The sequence below is a fragment of the Cupressus sempervirens genome, chromosome 6 (genome assembly GCF_028749045.1).
Source record: "Cupressus sempervirens isolate cs-2001-9-10 chromosome 6, ASM2874904v1, whole genome shotgun sequence".
NCBI classification, from domain to species: domain Eukaryota; kingdom Viridiplantae; phylum Streptophyta; class Pinopsida; order Cupressales; family Cupressaceae; genus Cupressus; species Cupressus sempervirens.
In genome coordinates, this window is record NC_143123.1 from 70,143,846 (window position 1) to 70,163,642 (window position 19,797).

Below are 19,797 nucleotides of genomic sequence, written 5' to 3' on the forward strand. Positions count from 1 at the left end.
GGAACTTCACCCCGCTAATCTTAGTCCTCTCGACTGCTACAGTTTCTTGATGACTGGAGAATCCATCTTGACATGGTCTATTCCCTCTGAAGTCAACTGAAACATATATTTCTATCTGCTCCCTCTCTTCATCCAAGGTTGCTCCTCTTCATAAAATAAATCACATCTCTTTGTCTTTTATGTTATTATGTGTTTCACTCTTTAATCTATTTGATTTGTAATGCTCAATACTCAAACAGTGATCGAGGCTACCGATAGTTTTTGGACCAAACATTGTGGTTTATTACTCATCTATGCTTAATCGCTAGATACATTGTCTTCTTCTTAATCATTAATATCATTTCCTCCATCTTCTATTTGAGCAGCAAAAGTCTGAGACCTATGGAACAATACGACTGACATTGATTCCTTTATCAATCCCTGCTGACTTAGGTCTTTGAATATCTATATCAATTGCTGTCTTCAATGTTTTAAGTCAATATTGCTTAAGTAATATCTTCTTAATATCAATATCTGATATAGAGGTTGTTAACGAGTAATACCAATCAATTATATCCTCTCCTTCATGTTACTATCCATATAGTCAACTGCTATTGTCCAATCTGATTATAGACTTGTCGACGTGTCGTTTTGAGTGTCCATTATTTAGGTTGTCCATTTTGAGAGATCACCGACTCTCTGTTTAGTCAGTAGCAAGGATTATACTATTGATATGTGGCAATATTGATTTCTCTCTCTATTGGTACATAAAAGGATTAATATAATTATGAGTCGCTGTTATTAAAGAACTGCTACTTGGGCCGACACGAAAACACGGAGTGAGAAGTGATTCTAAGTCCCACTTCCTGAACTGCCCTACTATCACCACGTTAGACCCGTCATTAAACAGGAATTTTGTCCGATTCAAATCAGTCTCAGTACTATTGAATTACACTTGATAGTGTTTGGTAGAACAATGCTCGCAAAGAGCAATATAATTCTGAGGTTTTCCTCCCAGGCTTTGCTCTGATACCATGTTAAATTTCAGAGAGTATGTATGTGCCGTAACTTGTAATCACATTTGTTGTAATTTGTGTGTTTCAAGTTACCTTCTCAATACATACGTATATGATATTAACAGGCATGTCTCCGTAGAGACATGTCTCTTTAACTCTCATGAGTTATCAATAACATTTGCTTATTATCATGATTAAGAATATATATATTTCTACTTTATTATCAATAATACTAATGCTCCATAATAATAATCAAGTAGGATAGAAATCAAAGGTTTGAGGCTGATAGCTCATTCAAACATTTGATTTCATTGATTGGAATCATCCGATCGATGCTACAATCATTAACATCTGTAGATGGCCAAATGACAGCTTCGGAAATAACAAAGTTCAAACAACATCAATGTTAGCAAAAATCTTACTTCAACTTCCTTTTTCAACAATTATTTTATTCTAGGTTTTTAGAATTATGTTCATATTTTGGTTGTTTCATAAACTTGAAAATTAATTGTCATTGATGTTGGACTAGCTAGCGACAATAGCCAGCATTTATTTACAAATAGAGATTGACCTCTGTGGAAGTTTGAAATTGATTCTGAAAAAGGCTTATGTATTCAAAGGGACTTAACAAGAAATCTAGATATTTCTCCACAGTCCACAAACTACTAGTGAACAGAGGTTTTAGAATTTTAGATTGACCTCTGTCGAAGTTTGAAATTGATTCCAAAAAAGGCTGTGTATTCATAGGGATTTAACAAGAAATCTAGATATTTCTCCACAAACTACTAGTGAACAGAGGTTTTAGAAATTTCTCTCAAAATGACGTGTGTTTTGTGTTTATAGATATTAGGATGGGACAAAAAACTGCATATACAAATGCTGATCAGGACAAATGAAAGAAAAGTGAACAAGTTTGATCCAGATACATACATTAAAATAGGATAATTACTACAGTACTTTTGATCCTACCTATGTTTTTCATGTTACTTTGTGGAATTTTTTTTATGTGGATTTGCATTTCATGGTAAGCTTTGTGTTAGATTCCATTATATTGAAATCTGAAGGTGATTAACTAATGAAACCATGGTTCTAAAACTTGGCAAGCACTTGCTGGACTAAGTGAATTATCCAAAACATACTTGGGCAGCACAAAAATAGGAAAAATGAACAGTTACTTCAAGCCCGCATGGGTAGCACAGTTGGCTTGAGGTTGCGGGTAGTTCCCCATGGAGGTGGAACAGCTAGCAGGTGGAGGATCTCACCCGAAGGGGCTAATCTCGCCCTTCCTCGCACAGGTTGTTGGTCGCTGGGCAAGGTCACAGGGATAACTTCTTGTATAAACAAAGAAAAAATTAACACTTAAAGCTAATTGAGTCCCTCTTTCCATTGGTCTTTTGTGTTCAAAACGTTTTTAGGTGTTCTGACTTGAGTTTGTGGGTTTGTAACTGCTCTCGTGGGGCATTTAGTAGTTTTTCTTTTTCTTTTTAAGAACAGCTGATTTCTTTTGCTAGAGGGGAGTGTGTTGCTGGAACTAGAAAAATAGAGCTTTGAAGAGTGGCCTGGCACAACCACTTTCGAGGTGATTTTGTCATATTCAAATTCAAGAATAACAGGATCTTTTTCCTGCTGTTATCTTTTCTATATATTGCATTTGTTTCTCTGTCCATTGTGAGATAACAGAGTCTAAAGCTGAGAATACCTGGAGTGTGTGCATTGTTTGCTATGCTTTCAGTGAGAATAGAATATTGAACTTGCAGCAACAGAGGTTGTCTGCATCAGTAAAATATTGGACTTCAAAAGCCGGGTACATTTTTGTATCACCAGTTTCCATTGTAGATTGAGTTCAATCATATAATTGTCATGCATGTTTTTTTAAATATATGACAAAGAAAAAGATCATATTTAAGCATTTTTCAGTTATTGGATGGAGATTGGCTCATTAAACCATTAATTTTGTTATACAGAGCATATACTACAGGCTTTAGTTTTGAAGGTCATTCAATAGCTATATCAGAGGAGGCATTTGCGGCACTTTTTCAAGGAGTTTGTCATCAAAAGAGTGATCATTCTATGAGGATCTTCATCCCTGGACGCATCTATCCATTCTTAATAGAATGGGCACTCAAAGGAGGACTACAGCTAATGAGGTTTGTAACCTTACCTGATAAAAATGTGATTCATTTGTTATCTGCAAAATTCATGATTTTAAATTGGAAATTCATATCCTTTCAACATATTTATAGACAGATGAGTTCCTGTGCCCAATATTATCAAACAGCCTTTTATTATCTTTACCAAATCCTCCCACTTCACAATGAGTTGCCTTCATGGTACACCATGGAGTATACAGTAAATAGAATCCCAAAAGACAACTACTAAGTTTTTTAGTGAGAATTTCTCGAGTGCATATTTTTTATAGAGGTATTTCATTCTATATTATTTGATGTTGTAAGGTATGGTAATTTATTAGACATTATAGGCCTCTGGAGGATTCCTCAACTTTGCATTTTAATAGGGAAGAGTAATGCCAAGGTGGTGATATTCACGCAAACTGACCTTTGGTATCAATGGCTTAGGAAGTAAGGGCTACTCTTAGACATAAAAGGGTTCAATAGTGAAAGATAATTTTTTACTAATTAAAATAAAACTCATATTTAACACTTTTTGGCATGGATAAAATTACCATTGGCTGTTTGAGCTTGAACCATTTGATATTTAAATAGAATGGGCAGCACGTGTCTTGGGAGAGATAATAATAGCATTAAATCTAACTGGACATTGAAATCTCAATAGACAAGGGAGAGTGATTAAAGTAGTATTGATATTTTTAGTAAACTAAAATGCTACTTATTTGAATCTAAGGAATTTAATTCAAGTCATTACTATATTATTTAACATGGAGCTCTTATTATATGTTAAAATCCCAATTGTCAAAGTCTGAGATAAAGCTTCAATGATAGAGATTCTACGATCTTAGCGTTAGCAGCACATTATATAGATGCATGCATGGATGTATGAGTGCATACATATAGACATCGATGGATGTATAGATTTAGTGTGGATGCATGTTTGTATGAATGCATGCGTGCATGGATGTATGCATGTATTATATATGTATGGATGTATGGATGCATGTACATATGCATGGATGGATGATAAATATAGTATAGATGCATGTATATATGTATGTGTGCATGGATGTATGCATGTACACATGCAAATATTCATTTGTGTATTTATATTTGTATGAATGTATTAATATATGTATTGATGCGTGCATGTATGCATAGATAGATATATGCCTATAAGGATTTATGTATTCATGTATGCATGCATTTATGTATAGACGTATGCACAAGTACATATAGGTGCATGGATATATGTATAGATGTCCATTGATGCATTTATATATTCCTCTATGAATGTATGTTGTAGTGGCTTTTTAACCTTGTCTTTTACTAGGAGGTAATAGAGCCTCAAACCTTGGAATGCAAATGCAGTGAAGTATACTTGATGTCAAATATTATTTGATGTAGCTAGAAACATAGGTTTTATTAAGTGAAATACAATGATGTCAAATTATGTTGTTATTTACTATTTGGATCGTATATTTAGGATGATGTCATGATAAAATTTGAGATGTTTTGCGTTAAAAAATATTGGTTTAATATGCTAGGATAGTCATCTTTAACTCCTTAAGAGTGTGTCTTATATGTGTTGGGAATTTAATGGAGATTTACATTGATATATGCTCATATTGTCAGAAATAATTATTTAATTGTTTTAGATCTAAACACCATGTAGATATAATTATATGATGTGTATTGCCTTGTCACACTGCTGATATGCATTTTGCCCTTGTTGTTGGTATGAAGTGAAACCTAGTCGTAGTCACTTAGTTGCAAGATCTACATGATGTCCCACTCTCCTTCATTGTTATAAATGGAGACATTTATTTTGATGTTACATATGTAATATATGCTTCAACTACTTATATGTTGCTAACAATTGCACTTGACATTTGCATGTTTTAGTGAATAGGTATCGAGCACATTCAGCCTTAGTTGCAAGGATTGTGTGCCTATGTAATATCCCCACTACTAGGGTTAGTTTGGGGCAAGGAATACCTGCAAAATAAATGTTAGAATTTAAACAATAATAAAATTAACTAAACTATTCTACTCTCTATCCTAACTCCAACCTTAAAGACGTCTCCACATCAGGATCAATAACCTCTCGAGGATTCTTACATTCTCGGTTACTTCTTTGTCTTCTATGAAGTGCTCCCTTTAAAACCTTTTGTAGAAGAGACATTCTCTATCCAAGACCCTTGTCACATATGCATATGTTAACATCTATGGAATATTTCGGCCATATAACCTTATTAAGATCACTCTCTTCCTAATGAGACTCTCTTGATCTTAATCTTAAGCTATTGAGATCACTCTCTTCCTAGGAGGACTCTTTTGATCTTATAATTTAATCATTTTCCTTGTACAACATATTTATACATATACCTTGCATAAAAGTTGTTCACAAAATAACGTACATGCCTTCCTTAATAAAATAGTCATACAATAAATGTAATATCCTCCCCTTAATAAGTTATTCACAATAAATGCTCATACCTTCCCAAGTAACTAATAGACTTTCGTACCTCAAACATGCTCGAACTTCATGCTTGGTGGGACATGGTCTTTATGACTGCAATGCTCAATTGGCTTCTCTGATCAATGTTTGGCTCTCGATGACATATGATAAGATTGATATGTCATTATCTTTTAATTCTTCTGTTATTGTATGGATGAGCATTTATAGTTTAGAAATAAATATAATTCATTTAATATAAGTGTGTGGGTTGGATTACTAAGGTACCACCTCTTTTAATATGACCTTTTCAAGAATATCATGGTTGTGTGAATGGATCAAATAAGCTATTCACACATTTCAATTGACTTTATTTGTATTTAGCAGGTGACAATTATGTTTTGCCACTTACATGACGATGAATACTCAACTCAATTTCTTCCATATTCTGTGTATGTAGGTGTTTGCTCCTCCTTTAATCTATTCAGTATTATTTTGAATTTTCTTATTTCAATCCTTATCATTCCTTCATCATAGTTTACATTAGTTCCTTCCATGTGGCTGCCCATTAATTCCTCCCGCAGTCGTTATTTTTCAATGGGACAAGCTAATCTCTAGATCAAACTTTTTTTTTCCAGATTCACGAAAATGTAGTGATTTTTTTCCAATTTTGTTGTTGTTTTCGACTACAAACTATGCAGATCATGAAGATCAAATGCTGAAATTTTTGGAAAAATCCATCATGTTTTTGATTTTTTGAAAATTGGTCAACTGTATGGTTTTTAGGGAGGAGAGCCACGTCCTTTTTCAATTGCCTAATATGAGTACTTGCTCATTCAATGACATTCAATACATTCTCTATGCATCCATGTGGCAGGGTCTGAACACTTTTCTGCTGCTCTTTCATCTATGTCAACCGTCCAATATTTGGAACTCACAATGTTCTAATTTGTGGTGTCAATGTTCTATCCCTCTTCGTTGGTGTCACTCACCAATATATATCTATGTTTGTCTTCTCAGGGTCACGCCCATTTGTTTGGATGTCTAATTTACTTTTTGATTAGGGTCTGTTTGGTTGATGGAATAGGAATAGAAATAATGGAAAATTTTTTATTTTCCATTTGGTTCATCACTTGGAATAGGAAATAGGAATACATATTCCCATTTTGCCTCTAAAATGAACTTATACCCATTCCAAAAAATAGCTGTTATTGGAATAACCATTCCTATTCCCAATATTACATCCCTATTCTCCATTCCTATGCCCGCAACCAAACGAGCCTTTTTAGTGTCACTTTATTTTAATTACTTAGATAGTGCAGATGTTTGTAAATTATGCTCCACTATATATTATTTTACTTAAACTCGTATTATCTCATCCATCATGCGATTTGACTATGTACAAACTCCTGTCATTTTAATGAGAATAATTAATTCAATTTATATATTTTCGATGGCAATGCTTTCTATTAAATAAAGCTTGCTGATCTAAATAGAAGTTTTAAAGCTATTCTTTTAAGATATTATCTTTCATAGATAGTTTTCTCCTCAGACAAATCATAATTTTTATAGGTGTAATTAACGTTATATTCCTCTCTCTTCTTCGAATGTACCTTTTATATAGTGCTCGATTTGATTTGGGGTGCAAGTAGGGTTTAGGGGTCGTGACCCCTATATCTCATAAATTTGTAATTACATTTAATTAAAATTATATATATATATAAAATCTTTAAAATATTTATTTTGTTATTTTTGTACTAATTATAAATAGATTGAAGTTGATTAAAAGTTAGCTATTGTTATTACCTTGACTATAATAAATATTTGAAGCATAGATTATATTGTTCATATGATAATTTGGGCTCATGACAACTTATGTCCCCAAAATATTATCTACTATCTTTCCTAGATAATTTTCTCATTAGACAAATCATAATTTTCATAGGTGTAATTAACATTATATTCCTCTCTATTGTTCGAATGTACTTGTTATATAGTGCTCGATTTGATTTGTGGTGCAAGTAGGGGTCAAGGGCCATGACCCCTATATCTCATAAATTTGTAATTACATTTAATTAATATATTAATTTTAATTTAGATTTATAATTGATAATTAAACACATGGATCAATAGCTATTATAGATCAATATATATTTATTATCTTTAAATGATTTATATTGTTATTTTTGTACTAATTATAAATAGATTAAAGTTGGTTAAAAGTTAGCTATTGTTATTACCTTGACTATAATAAATATTTGAAGCATAGATTATATTGTTTGTATGATAATTTGGGCTCACGACAACTTATGTCCCCAATAGAGGCACAAGAGATAGTAGTTTTGACCTTTTGTACAAGGTCAATATCATCCCTGTGTGGATGTTGTATCCATGCTTGTTATATCATATCCCTTCGGTATAGGTTTTGTAAATCCAGATTCATTATGCATTCGTGAAAGACTAGTGAGGTGTTTATGCATTAGAGTTCCCAGAGTTGTCGTGGGAGAGGCTTATATAGTTTTTAAAAATTTTCAACAATTTCACTATAGACATATTCCATTTAATTGGAATTGATTAAATTAATCTAGGTTGAGTTCAAGTTGATTATGGAGTTTTAATTTATTTAATTTAGATGGTTTTATTTTGGCTTTTTTTGGTTTTAAGTGAAAAAGTTACTTTATAATGAGAAATGAGAACTCATTTTCTCACTTTTATCACAATTTTATTTATTTTTGTTGCTTGATTGGACCTATGCATATTTTCATTTTTGGAATGCACATAATTATGTTGCTATGCCATGGAGTGCCCAGAAGCGAAATTTTATTTGAAAATTGTGTTGTTGGGTGGATTTAGACCAATGGGTTTTAATTTCATAGTGAAATTCCAAGTTTTTATTTTTGGGCTTTTTTCTTCACTACATTGTTTTGTGTTCCATCTATAACTCGTCATTTGCCTTGTTTGGCATGACTTAATTATTGAAATTACTCGTCTTTTCTACATAGAGAAGGATGGTCAAATTAAAATGATCATAGGATATTCTAAGTATTTTTATATTTTGGGTTGAATGTGCCCTTTCAAATTATAAATCTTAATTTTAGAGTATGCTTGATTCTTTTGGGTGGTGGCAAAAATGTTGATGGCCTAGGATATTTTTAAGTTCATTATGTTTAGAGCTTTCCTCTCAAACCTTTCCGATTTGGCTCTTAGTACATTCTTATCTCCTACATGGATCTTTGCTAACTTTTTCCACATCTTCTTTGTAGTGTTGCAGTCCTTTATATTATCAAACTTTGAATAGCTTAGGGCAGATGCAATCTCCAATATTACTTGATTGTGCTCTTGTTTCTCTTTTATTTGTTGGGCAGTCATAGGTGCAGGTACAATTACATACTCATTCTCCAAGTAGAATACTTTCGAGTCTCGAATTCTAGCAATGCACAACTTCATCAAACTTTGTCATGCAGGGAAGTTCTTGTTCAACTTGGGTATCTCATTTCTGTACATCTTGATCTTTAGCTTTAAGCCCCTTCAAACTTTTCTCTATAAGTACCAAAGCTCTTATACCAATTGTTAGAATGATTTAGAATAACTGAGAGGGGGAAAGTGGGGTGGGGGGTGAATTAGTTATGCTCAGGTCTAAAGGTACCAATTCAACTTTTCACACTTCAAACAACTTAGATGTAATATCTAATCCACTCGATCTCTATAGCAACTTATTAGTAACATAAACTTGTAGTCCATTGGCCCAGTAATAATAAACTTGCATAATGCAAAATATTAACATTAAAACATCTCAAATAACATCCACGCAACTATGACACCATAATTTAACGTGAAACCCAATTTGGGAAAAACCACCAACAACATGTCACCATTTTATCACTCTTCTAGAAGTGAGCTTTGTTAGGAGCTAACCTTGTTAAATGTTACAGTACACACTTTAGGTGTGACGTTAAATAATTTAATCAACTTGTTAGGAGTAGCCTTATTAGAGGACTTAAGAACATTCCATTAGAATGTCTCCTTGACTAAAGAATTTTCAAATGACTGTTAGGTCAACCTTGATTAAAGGCTTTCAAACTGATACAATAGTTAGAAAGTAACAACATGTTGATATGAACAAATACAACTCACTTTGCAAATACATATCACAATTCGGTCCAACAAATTATTCATTGACTGGAAAGCATTTCCATCTTCATCACCGATTCACTTGACGACTCTTCAAGCAATCACTCTTCACCTCAACACTTCACTGTTTAGCCTTCTTCTCAAGTTTGCAAATCAACAAAATCAACAATTGCTCCAACCTTACTAGGTTAGCCCTTGTGCCTCCTTAAATAGGTAGCTTGATCTTTTGCCGCTTAAACACCATCGTTGATCTTAAGTTTAGGTCAAATTCATTGAATCGTTCCATCTTTTTGTTTCCTCCTCATTCTAGAAGCTTCTCCAAGCTTCTCTTTGAATCCATGCATTAAAACGCTCAAACACAGTTTCTCTTGCGTTAAATGTTCCAGCTCATCAATCCTTATCTTCAACACGCTTTCCATACTTCAAGACTTAAACTATGTCGACTAGGAATCTCAATTCCTTCACAAACTGTAAAATGTTGTCACTTGGCCAACACTGTGTTCCTCGACCTTGGTCATCACTAGATAGCTCAGTCATCAATAAACTTTCTTGCTCAGCTTACACTGTCTTCGCTCGATCCTTTTACTAATGCTTGTCCAACTTTTCTATTACTTTCTCTTTTATTGGCACTCAATCGACACTGAATTTGCTCGACTTCTATTATTCACTCGGTTGGCACTAACATAGCTCGATTTCAACTATAAGTTCCTTAATCATCTGATTTGAAGCTCTGTTAAGCTTATGTATTTGTTCCTTTAGTGATCATCTCTTTTAAGCTTTAACACAACTATCTTCTTCACTCAATGTTATGATTAAACAATACATTATCTTGTCAAAGTCCAATTGATCAGGTGCCCATTGTTTTTCCTCATAACTCAACCTTTCCACTAGATCCTCTTGTTATCTTTTCTTCTCAAATCCTCTTCATCAATCATCTTGATATGACACTTTACTTAGGTAGCAACTGTCCCACCTATACGGTTTGAAATCAATTACAACATAACAATCGTTCCAATTGTAGTTTCCAACAATCTCCCTCTTTGGTGTTGATGGCAACAAGTTTAGTTGCCATGCAATCCAAAAACATTTATCTTGCTTCAATCAACTCTATGTGTCCAGTATTAGGTCTTCATTAATATCCTTAGTTTCATTCTAATTCTCATCCCAGTATCCAATAATCTCCCTTTGAGTTTCATTTTGATTCTCTTCTTGTAGCTCTGATATGCAACACCTCTAGTTATAACAACTTTAGTTATAAGAACACACAAATTCCCTCTATCATATGAGATATAGATCTCCCTCCTTGATATACTTATTCTGAACCTCTTCACCGTCTCTTGATGGCAACAACCCTCTCTTTAATTAGTGCTAAGCATTTCCCTCTTTGCTCACGTGTCCACGATAATTGTATATTATCTCCCTCTTTGATAACAATGCCAAAGACACTTCCATAGATACTTCAACATTTTCAGTTAACTCTGTCGCATACATCTTCAACATGTAGATATGTCTTGATCAGTTCTTTGAACTAGGTTCACCATCTGTCATCTTGCTTATGACTTATTTAACATCTTGTGCTTCTCTCCTCACAACTTTAGGCAAGTCCTAAAGTGTGACCTTCCGAATCAACTTATAAGATATTTTGATTAAAATATTTGATACAGAGCTCCATCTTAAGTAGCTTCAATTAGGGGAATCACCCCCAATTTACCTCTCAGATATTCATTCACATCCTTAGATAAAGCTTTTGTGAATATATCAGTTATATGTTCCTTTGTATTCACATACTCCAATGTCACTTCTTTGTCTTGTACCAACTCTCTCAAGTAATGATACTTGATAGCAATATGCTTGGTCTTAGTATGCATCACAAGATTTTTAGATATGTTTATAGTACTTGTGTTATCACAGAATATAACAACAGGTTTAGTGATCTCTTCCTTCATTCCTTTCAATAATTGATCGATTCACACTATGTTAGAACAATTAATTGATGCAACTACATATTCAACTTCTGTTGGGGACTGGGAGATGTAATTTTGTTTCTTGGGTGTGCATGAAACTAGTCTCATTCCTATAAAGGAAGCTTCATCGCTTGTACTCTTTCTATCATCAACATTTCTAGCCCAATATGCATCAGTATACACTTCTAGCTCAAACTTGTCATTTCTTCTTGTAGTACAATCCATAATTCTATGTTCCTTTCAGATATCTCAATATTATTTTCACAACCATCATGTGAGTCTCCATAGGATTTGTAGAAAATCTAGCAACAATCCCAATTGCTAGTGCAATATCCAGTCTGCTATGAACAACATATTGCAACTTTCCAATCATTGATCTATATAAGGTTTGGTTCACACCAATAGAATCATCATTCTTTGAAAGTTTATGTCCAATAGCCATTGGTGTTCCAATTGGTCTTGAGTCTTCCATACCAAAAGTTTTCAGTATCTCTTTGAGATATTTTGATTGAGTAATGTAGATACCTTTCTTTATTTGATACACTTGCAAGCCAATAAAGAATTTGATCTCTCCAAACATATACATCTCAAACCCTTGTCTCATTTGATCTGCAAATAACTTACACAATGCATCATTTCCTCCAAATATGATATCATCCACATATATCTTGGCCAAAAGTATCCCTTTTGTTAGATTCAATCATCAAGTATAGATTTCCATTACCATCTGTCCTTGCAAAACCAATCTTTGCCAAACATGTATGCAATCTTTCATACCATATTCTAGGGGCTTGTTTCAATCCATACAAAGCTTTGTGCAACCTACATACCATATCACTTTTGTTTTGGTCAACAAATCCTTGTGGTTGTTCAATGTAGACTTCCTCTTCCAAAACTCCATTCAGAAATGCAGATTTGACATTCATTTGGTACACTTTGAATCCTTTGTAAGCAGAATATGCAAGCAAGGTTCTCACTCCTTCCAATCTTGCAACAAGGGCAAATGTCTTCCCATAGTCAATACCTTTTTCTTGTGCATATCCCTTACAAACTAGTTTTGTTTTGTTTATTGTTACTTCACCTTTCACATTCAGTCTGTTTATGAATACCCACTTTGTTCCAATAATATTCTTGTCCTTTGGTCTAGGTACCAGTGATTAGGTTTTGTTCTTCTGTATCTGTTTAATCTCTTCATTCATTGCTTGTATCCAATGCTCATTAACCAAGGCATCCTTCACTAATTAGGGCTCAAATTCATATAGTAAACATGTGTCACTTCTCAGTCTTTTCCTTGTCACAACACTAGAGTCTTTGTGCCCAATGATTTGATCATTTGCATGATGTCTCCTCACATATTGTGCTAATGTAGGCTCTTTTCTTCTTTCTTCTTTTTCAGGTTCATCTTGTAGATTTGCTTCAGGTAGCATTTCATGTATTTCATCTTATTCTTCTGGTTGTTTGACATTCCCTTGTTGTTGCTCGACAAGTTCTTCCTAACGCTTGACATGCACTTTCTGATGCTCAACATGTTGTTGCTGTAACTCAACATGTACTGGCTGCTACTGCTCGACAATTTTCTTCTCATATTCAGGTTTGGTGTTGGGCTCACCTTCATCAATGTATATGAAGCTTCTGTAATCTTCAGGTTCCTTTTTACATTCAACTTCATTTTCTTTTTTGCATATTCATCAACTTTGACATTTCTACTTTCCATAACTTTGTTAGCGTTAGAGTTCAAACACTTATATGCTTTGCTCTTAGTGGAATGTCCTAGGAATCCGCTTTCATCACCTTTTGCATCAAGTTTTCTGTTTCTATTGTCTTTCAATATATAGCATTTGCTTCCAAAGACTTTTAACTATTACACATTAGGTGCATTTCCATATCATAACTCAAAATGTGTAACGTTTGTAGCTTTTTTAACTTGTACTTAGTTCAAGGTATAAATTGTTGTACTTACAACTTCTCTTGAATACTTAGGTGTGACAATCTTCTCCATCATCAATGTCCTAGCATAGTGCATAATTGATCTATTCCTCCTTTCAACTATACCATTTTGTGGAGGGGTCCTAGGTGTAGACATATGTCTCTTGATTCCTCTATCATTGCAAAATGTGTTGAATTTCCTAGATATGATATCACCTCCTCTATTAGATCTCAAACATTTCAAGTTTTCAACATATCATTCTCTATTTTTACTCGTTTCTTTTTCAACTGTAGCCAAATACCACTCAAACATTTGAAATGCATCAGCTTTCTCTTTAAGAAACATCATAGTCCTCATTCTAGAGTAGTCATTAACAAATAGAATAATGTATTTGTCACTACAGTAACTTTGCACACCAATCGGTCGACATAGGTCAGTATGAACCAATTCTAGAATAACATTAGAATTATAGGCTTGCTCTTGAGACTAGATTTCGTCGTTTTTCTGACTGACATTGTTTACACATCAAAATTTTCAGGTTTCTTCAATGTTGGCGACCCTCTTGCTTTCTTCATCTTACAAATTCTTACCAAATTGTCAAAATTCACATGACATAGCCTCTTATGCCATAGCCATATATCATTACATTGTGCAAACAAACATGTATCATCAAATAGGTATAGATAGAAAAAATTGCCTCTTGTTTGGTCTCCACTTCCAATCAATTCTCCTGAGCCATTGTAGATCTTAGCCATCTTGTGTTGAAATTCAACTTTGTAGCTTGAACTGTTCCACTGTGCCACACCCACCAAATTATAGTTAAGTCCTTCAACCCCAATAAGCATTATCACGTCTAATCTTATTAGTCAATTTTATTGATCCTTTACCTTTCACAGGACATGGTGCATCATTACCAAACTTGACACAACCACCTTTATAATGTTCTAGGTTTTCAAACTTACTTTTATCACCAGTCGTGATGTGAGCAACCACTATCAATAATCCATCGATCACCTTAAATCACATATGAAATAAGTGTAGTTTTCTCATCTTCATCAGAAAAATCTTTTATAGCAACATAAACAACTTCTTCATCATTACTATCAGAATCACTATCTCTCCCTTCTTCAGCTATGTGACAAGACTAAATACATTTTCCTTTGTAGTCCTTTTATACTTTGTTGTCTTTCCCATCTCTTTTTCCTTTGAATTTGTTGTCTTTCCTCTCATCCTTATCATCCTTGTTAGGACATCTTGCAACAATAGGACCAACTTTATTGCATGAAAAACATATTACATTGAGTTTACCTTTGTATTTTCCTTTGCCTATTGAAAGTCTCATAGTCATTAATGCTTGAAGATCCTCAACTTCATCCTTAGAAGATTCAGTCTCACTTGCCACATACTTTCATTTCTTCTGTTTAGACTTATGTAAAACCAATTGTGACTTGAAAGAAAATTCAATAGCATGGGCATTAAAAGCATCAAAATTTGACAATTTAAAAGTAGTAAGTCAACCAACCAGACTATCCAAGGTTAGGTCATTATCAGGAGTACATCTCAGTTCTTGTAATGCAGAAACTCTAATAGAATAAATACAAAGTAAAATTCTTAATACCTCTCCAATCACAGTTTCATTACTAATCTTTCCATCGTTTTGATAGCATTCACAACTTCTTTGACTCTTCCAACATATTGGGCAATGTTCTCACCTACCATTCTCATGTCATCAAACTTTCCTCTCAAGCTTTCTAATTTGGCTCTTAGTACATTCTTATCTCCTCCATAGATCTTTGCCAACTTTTCCCACATCTTCTTTGTAGTGTTGCAATCCTTTATATCACCAAACTCTGAATAGCATAGAGAAGATGCAATCTCCAACATTGCTTGATTGTGCTCTTGTTTCTATTTTATTTGTTGAGTAGTCATAGGTGTAGGTATAGTTACATACTCATTCTCCAAGTAGAATACTGTTGAGTCTACAATTCTAGCAATGTGTAACTTCATTAAACTTTGCCATTCAGGAAAGTTCTCCTTGTTCAACTTGGGTATCTATTTCAGTACATCTTGATCTTTAGCTTTAAGTCTCTTCAAACTTTTCTCTACAAGCACCAAAGTTTTGATACCAATTGTTAGAATGCTTTAGAATAACTAAGAGGGGGGTGGGCGGTGAATCCGTTATCCTTAGGTCCAGATGTACCAATTCAACTTTTCACACTTCAAACAACTTAGATCTAATATTTAATCCACTAGGTTTTTATAGCAACTTATCAATAACATAAACTTGTAGTCCACTATCCCAATAATAACAAACTTACATAATGTAAAACATGAACAATAAAACATCTCAAATAACATCCACACAAGTATGATGCCAGTATTTAACATGGAAACTCAATTTGGGAAAAATTGCCAGCAACATGTTACCAATTTGTCACTCTTATAAAGTGAGCTTTGTTAGGAGCCAACCTTGTTAAAGTTTACAACAAACACTTTTAGGTGTGACCCTGTTAAATGATTTAATCACTTTGTTAGGAGTGGCCTTGTTAGAGGACTTAAGAACATTCTATTCGAATGTCACCTTGATTAAATGATTTACAAATGACTATTAGATCAACCTTGATTAAAGGCTTTCAAACTGATATAATGGTTAAAAAGTAACAACAGGTTGATCTGAATAAATACAACTTACTTTGCAAATACAGACTACAATTTGGTCCAATAGTTGATTCATTGATTGACAAGTATTTCCATCTTCATCATTGATTCACTTGGCAACCCTACAAGCAATCACTCTTCACTTCAACACTTCACTATTTAGCCTTCTTCTCAAGTTTGCCAATCAACATACTCAACAACTGCTCTGACCTTACTAGATTAGCCCTTGTGCCTCCTTAAATAGGTAGCTTGATATTTTGTCTCTTAAACACCACTGGTGATCTTAGGTTTAGGTTAGATACATCGATTCCTTCCATTTTTTTGTTTCCTCGTCATTCTAGAAGCTTCTCCAAACTTCTTTCTAAATCCATGCATAGAAAACACTCAAACATGTTTTCCCTTGCGTTAAATGTTCCAGCTCATCAATCCTTATGTTCAACACCCTTTCCATACTTAAAGAATTCAACTATGTTGGTTAGGAATCTCAACTCCTTCACAAACTATAAAATGTTGTCACTCAGCCAACATTTTGTTCCTTGGCCTTGGTCATCACTAGATAACTCAATCATCACTGAATTGTCTTCCTCATCTTGCACTCTCTTCGCTCAATCCATTAACTAGTACTTCTTCCAACTTTTTTGTTACTATGTCTTTTACTTGCGCTTAGTTAACATTGAATTTGCTCGACTTCTATTGTTCATTTGGTCGACACTAAGATAATGTTGGTTAACAGTTTTTCCTCCTATTAGATTTTATAACCTGGCTCTTTAATACTCAATGTTTTGGAGAGACAAAAGAATGTTCACCAACAAATGATTCAATTTATGTATTCTATCACTGCCCTTTGAATTACTAGGTACAACTCCCTTATGATTTGCAATGATATGCGATGAATATGTTTTTATGAGATCAACAGTTTTGACATTACAAACTCTTAACTTGAGAGCAATAAAGGATAACCAAATTATTTGTAGGCACAAACAATTCAGAGAAGATGGATTTGAATAACCTATCACACTCAATGGAATGACTATAGTAGATTATCTTGATATTTCTAACCCTTCTATTCTAAATGCAGATTAATCATCTAAATGCAGAAGAGGAATGAATAAGATATGCACATGAGGGCAAATGGAATTGCTTTCACTATCAACCTTGAATGAAATGGAATCCAACCAATAACTAATAGATTCACACATATTTATCTTTCATTTCCCAATGAAACTATCTAACATATTATGAAACCAACAAGAGAGGAAACATGACCATATATGAAGAAAGTAAATGGAATCACCTTCACTATAATTACCAAAATGAAATGGAATCCATATGATTATCACATAATCACATATGATTGTCTTTCAATTCTTAATGCAAAACTAATCTATGCATGGGCAACAAAACATGACAAACAAATAAGGTAAATCGAATTACAAAACCAATTCACCATCAAGTTTGTTGACCATTGTATTATTAGAAGAAAATACATTTATAGTTTTATGTCATCTTTCAGTTCTTGGCAAAGCAACATTCACTGAATAGAAGAGAAAATGAGAAAAATATGAAATTATTTGTTGACATGAACATGCGGCATATTTTCTATCGAAGATTCTGAATTAGTGATACTTTTGAAAACACACAATGACTGCTTAAGTTCATACAGTCTCTGAAATCCTGTAGAAATCAGCATTCTCTTTATATCCTACTGTTTGGCACCAAATCCATACAATTCATATTCCAATGGTTATTGCATTTTTGAATTACCATCATCAATCTAAGATCAATGGTCTAGATTAAATCTTGATAAACATTTTAACATGATTGATTTTAACCTTTTTTGCTGAGTCGCAGCTTAACATGTCTTTATTCGATTAACCGCAGCTACTTGACGACAATTGCTCATTAACTATGATCGCAATATGTCAACATTAAACTTAACTACCACTTCTAACCTACGACTATGCGATGACTAGCTCTCGCAGTTTCACATTCTTAATCCCAATTTATGATTTTAACCATGCGACCGTGCGATTCCTTTGTTTCGCTCAGTCGCTACCTTAATCATGAGTTACCTTAACTTGCTCGCGATGGTACGATTGCTTCCTTTCTCTTAGTCTCCACCTTAACCAGAGGTTACCTTTTAATCCCTGCGACTATGCAATTCCATTGTTTTTGCCTTGTTGCGACCTTAACCCTGATTTACTTGTCTTGATGGTGCAAGGCCTCTTTCCAACTATGCACATCGTGGTAGATAGGTGGCACTATTTTATTGCTCAAAGAATCAGACGTTGACCTTCTTTGCTTCGTGCCACTTCATGACTAGGTTCTGATTGTGTTTTGTGGAATGTGATGGACCCAACAGGACACGTGTTACTTTGTCATTGTGTCGCCATGATTATCATTTGTGCAACTTTTTATAGTGACATCACGACAACCTTTGATTTCATGCTTGATCTATGGTGATGATTTCTTCAAGATCTTACCTTTAATTGGGTCCCGCAGACAGGTGTTGACTTGTCGCTATGTCGCTAGGATTATTCTTCGTGCAACTTTGGAAAGCAACATAATGACAAGCGTAAATTTATTTTTGATTTGATGGTAGACGAGGTGCATTGTTGAATACTTATTTTTCCATCATTAAAACATCATCCGTCGATCTGGTCTTCATTCGATGTTCTAGATTTAATTTCTAAGCCATTTGACTTGTCAACTTTACCATGTAGACGCACATATTAAATATTGACCATCGATTGGTTTTCAAAAAGTGTCATACCACCTTTGATCGGGTTCTTTCACCATCTCTGCATCTTTCAATGTTCACTTTGTATCAAATTCATTTGTTCTTGCTTCTAACTTGTTCTTGCAATATGTATATAATCTTTACGCCTCATTCTTCGATGGTTTCCACTAGCATTTGCTTAGAATATGCCTATGATATCTTTTAAATGTATCCTTCCTTTAGATAGAGACCTCTGACTAGGTTCTTTCACTATTTTTGATGATTTGTTTGCTTCTCTTGCATTTTATCTTGATCACCTGCAATGCCTTTTCATGTAAACTGGAACATAGCATAGATCTTTGTCTTTAACATGATTAAGAATAAAGAAATATGGATCATTAAGATATCCAAACCTTCTTCTCATTAGGGAAACACATAACAAACCCTCCAAAACCTAATCACCTAGCCATTGGACTAGTGCATTGCTCATATGATTTGACACATCAGGTTAGATCAAAGGAATGATGAGAAGAAAGGCCATCCTATGGACAATTTGGACAGAGACTCAAGACATTGACACTTGACTTGACTCAAAATGTTAAAGCAAAAATATATGAATTGAAACTTGGGCAACAACTGGCTCTATCTAGGGATTTAACCATGATAATGATTGAAAGAACTCTAGCAATCTTTGGTTCCACACAAAAGGTGACAACTTGGAAACAAAAAGCACAGACTAAACTAGGAAAACAACAACAAACTACCTAGGAAAGCAAGCACGTAAGCTAAAGCAAACTGCATGAAAGGAAAACCTAC

General features: G+C 34.0%; 1 protein-coding gene across 2 annotated transcripts in view; it reads left to right on the plus strand.

Annotated features, from left to right (window-relative positions):
* LOC149551188 (uncharacterized) overlaps positions 1–19,797 on the plus strand; it is a 167,041-nt gene that overhangs the window by 20,784 nt on the left and 126,460 nt on the right. For both annotated transcript variants that reach the window (XM_089786763.1, XM_089786764.1), the window contains exon 5: positions 2,960–3,142. In XM_089786763.1, the coding sequence (XP_089642889.1) occupies positions 2,960–3,142 (183 nt within the window). The remainder of the gene's footprint in view (positions 1–2,959; positions 3,143–19,797) is intronic.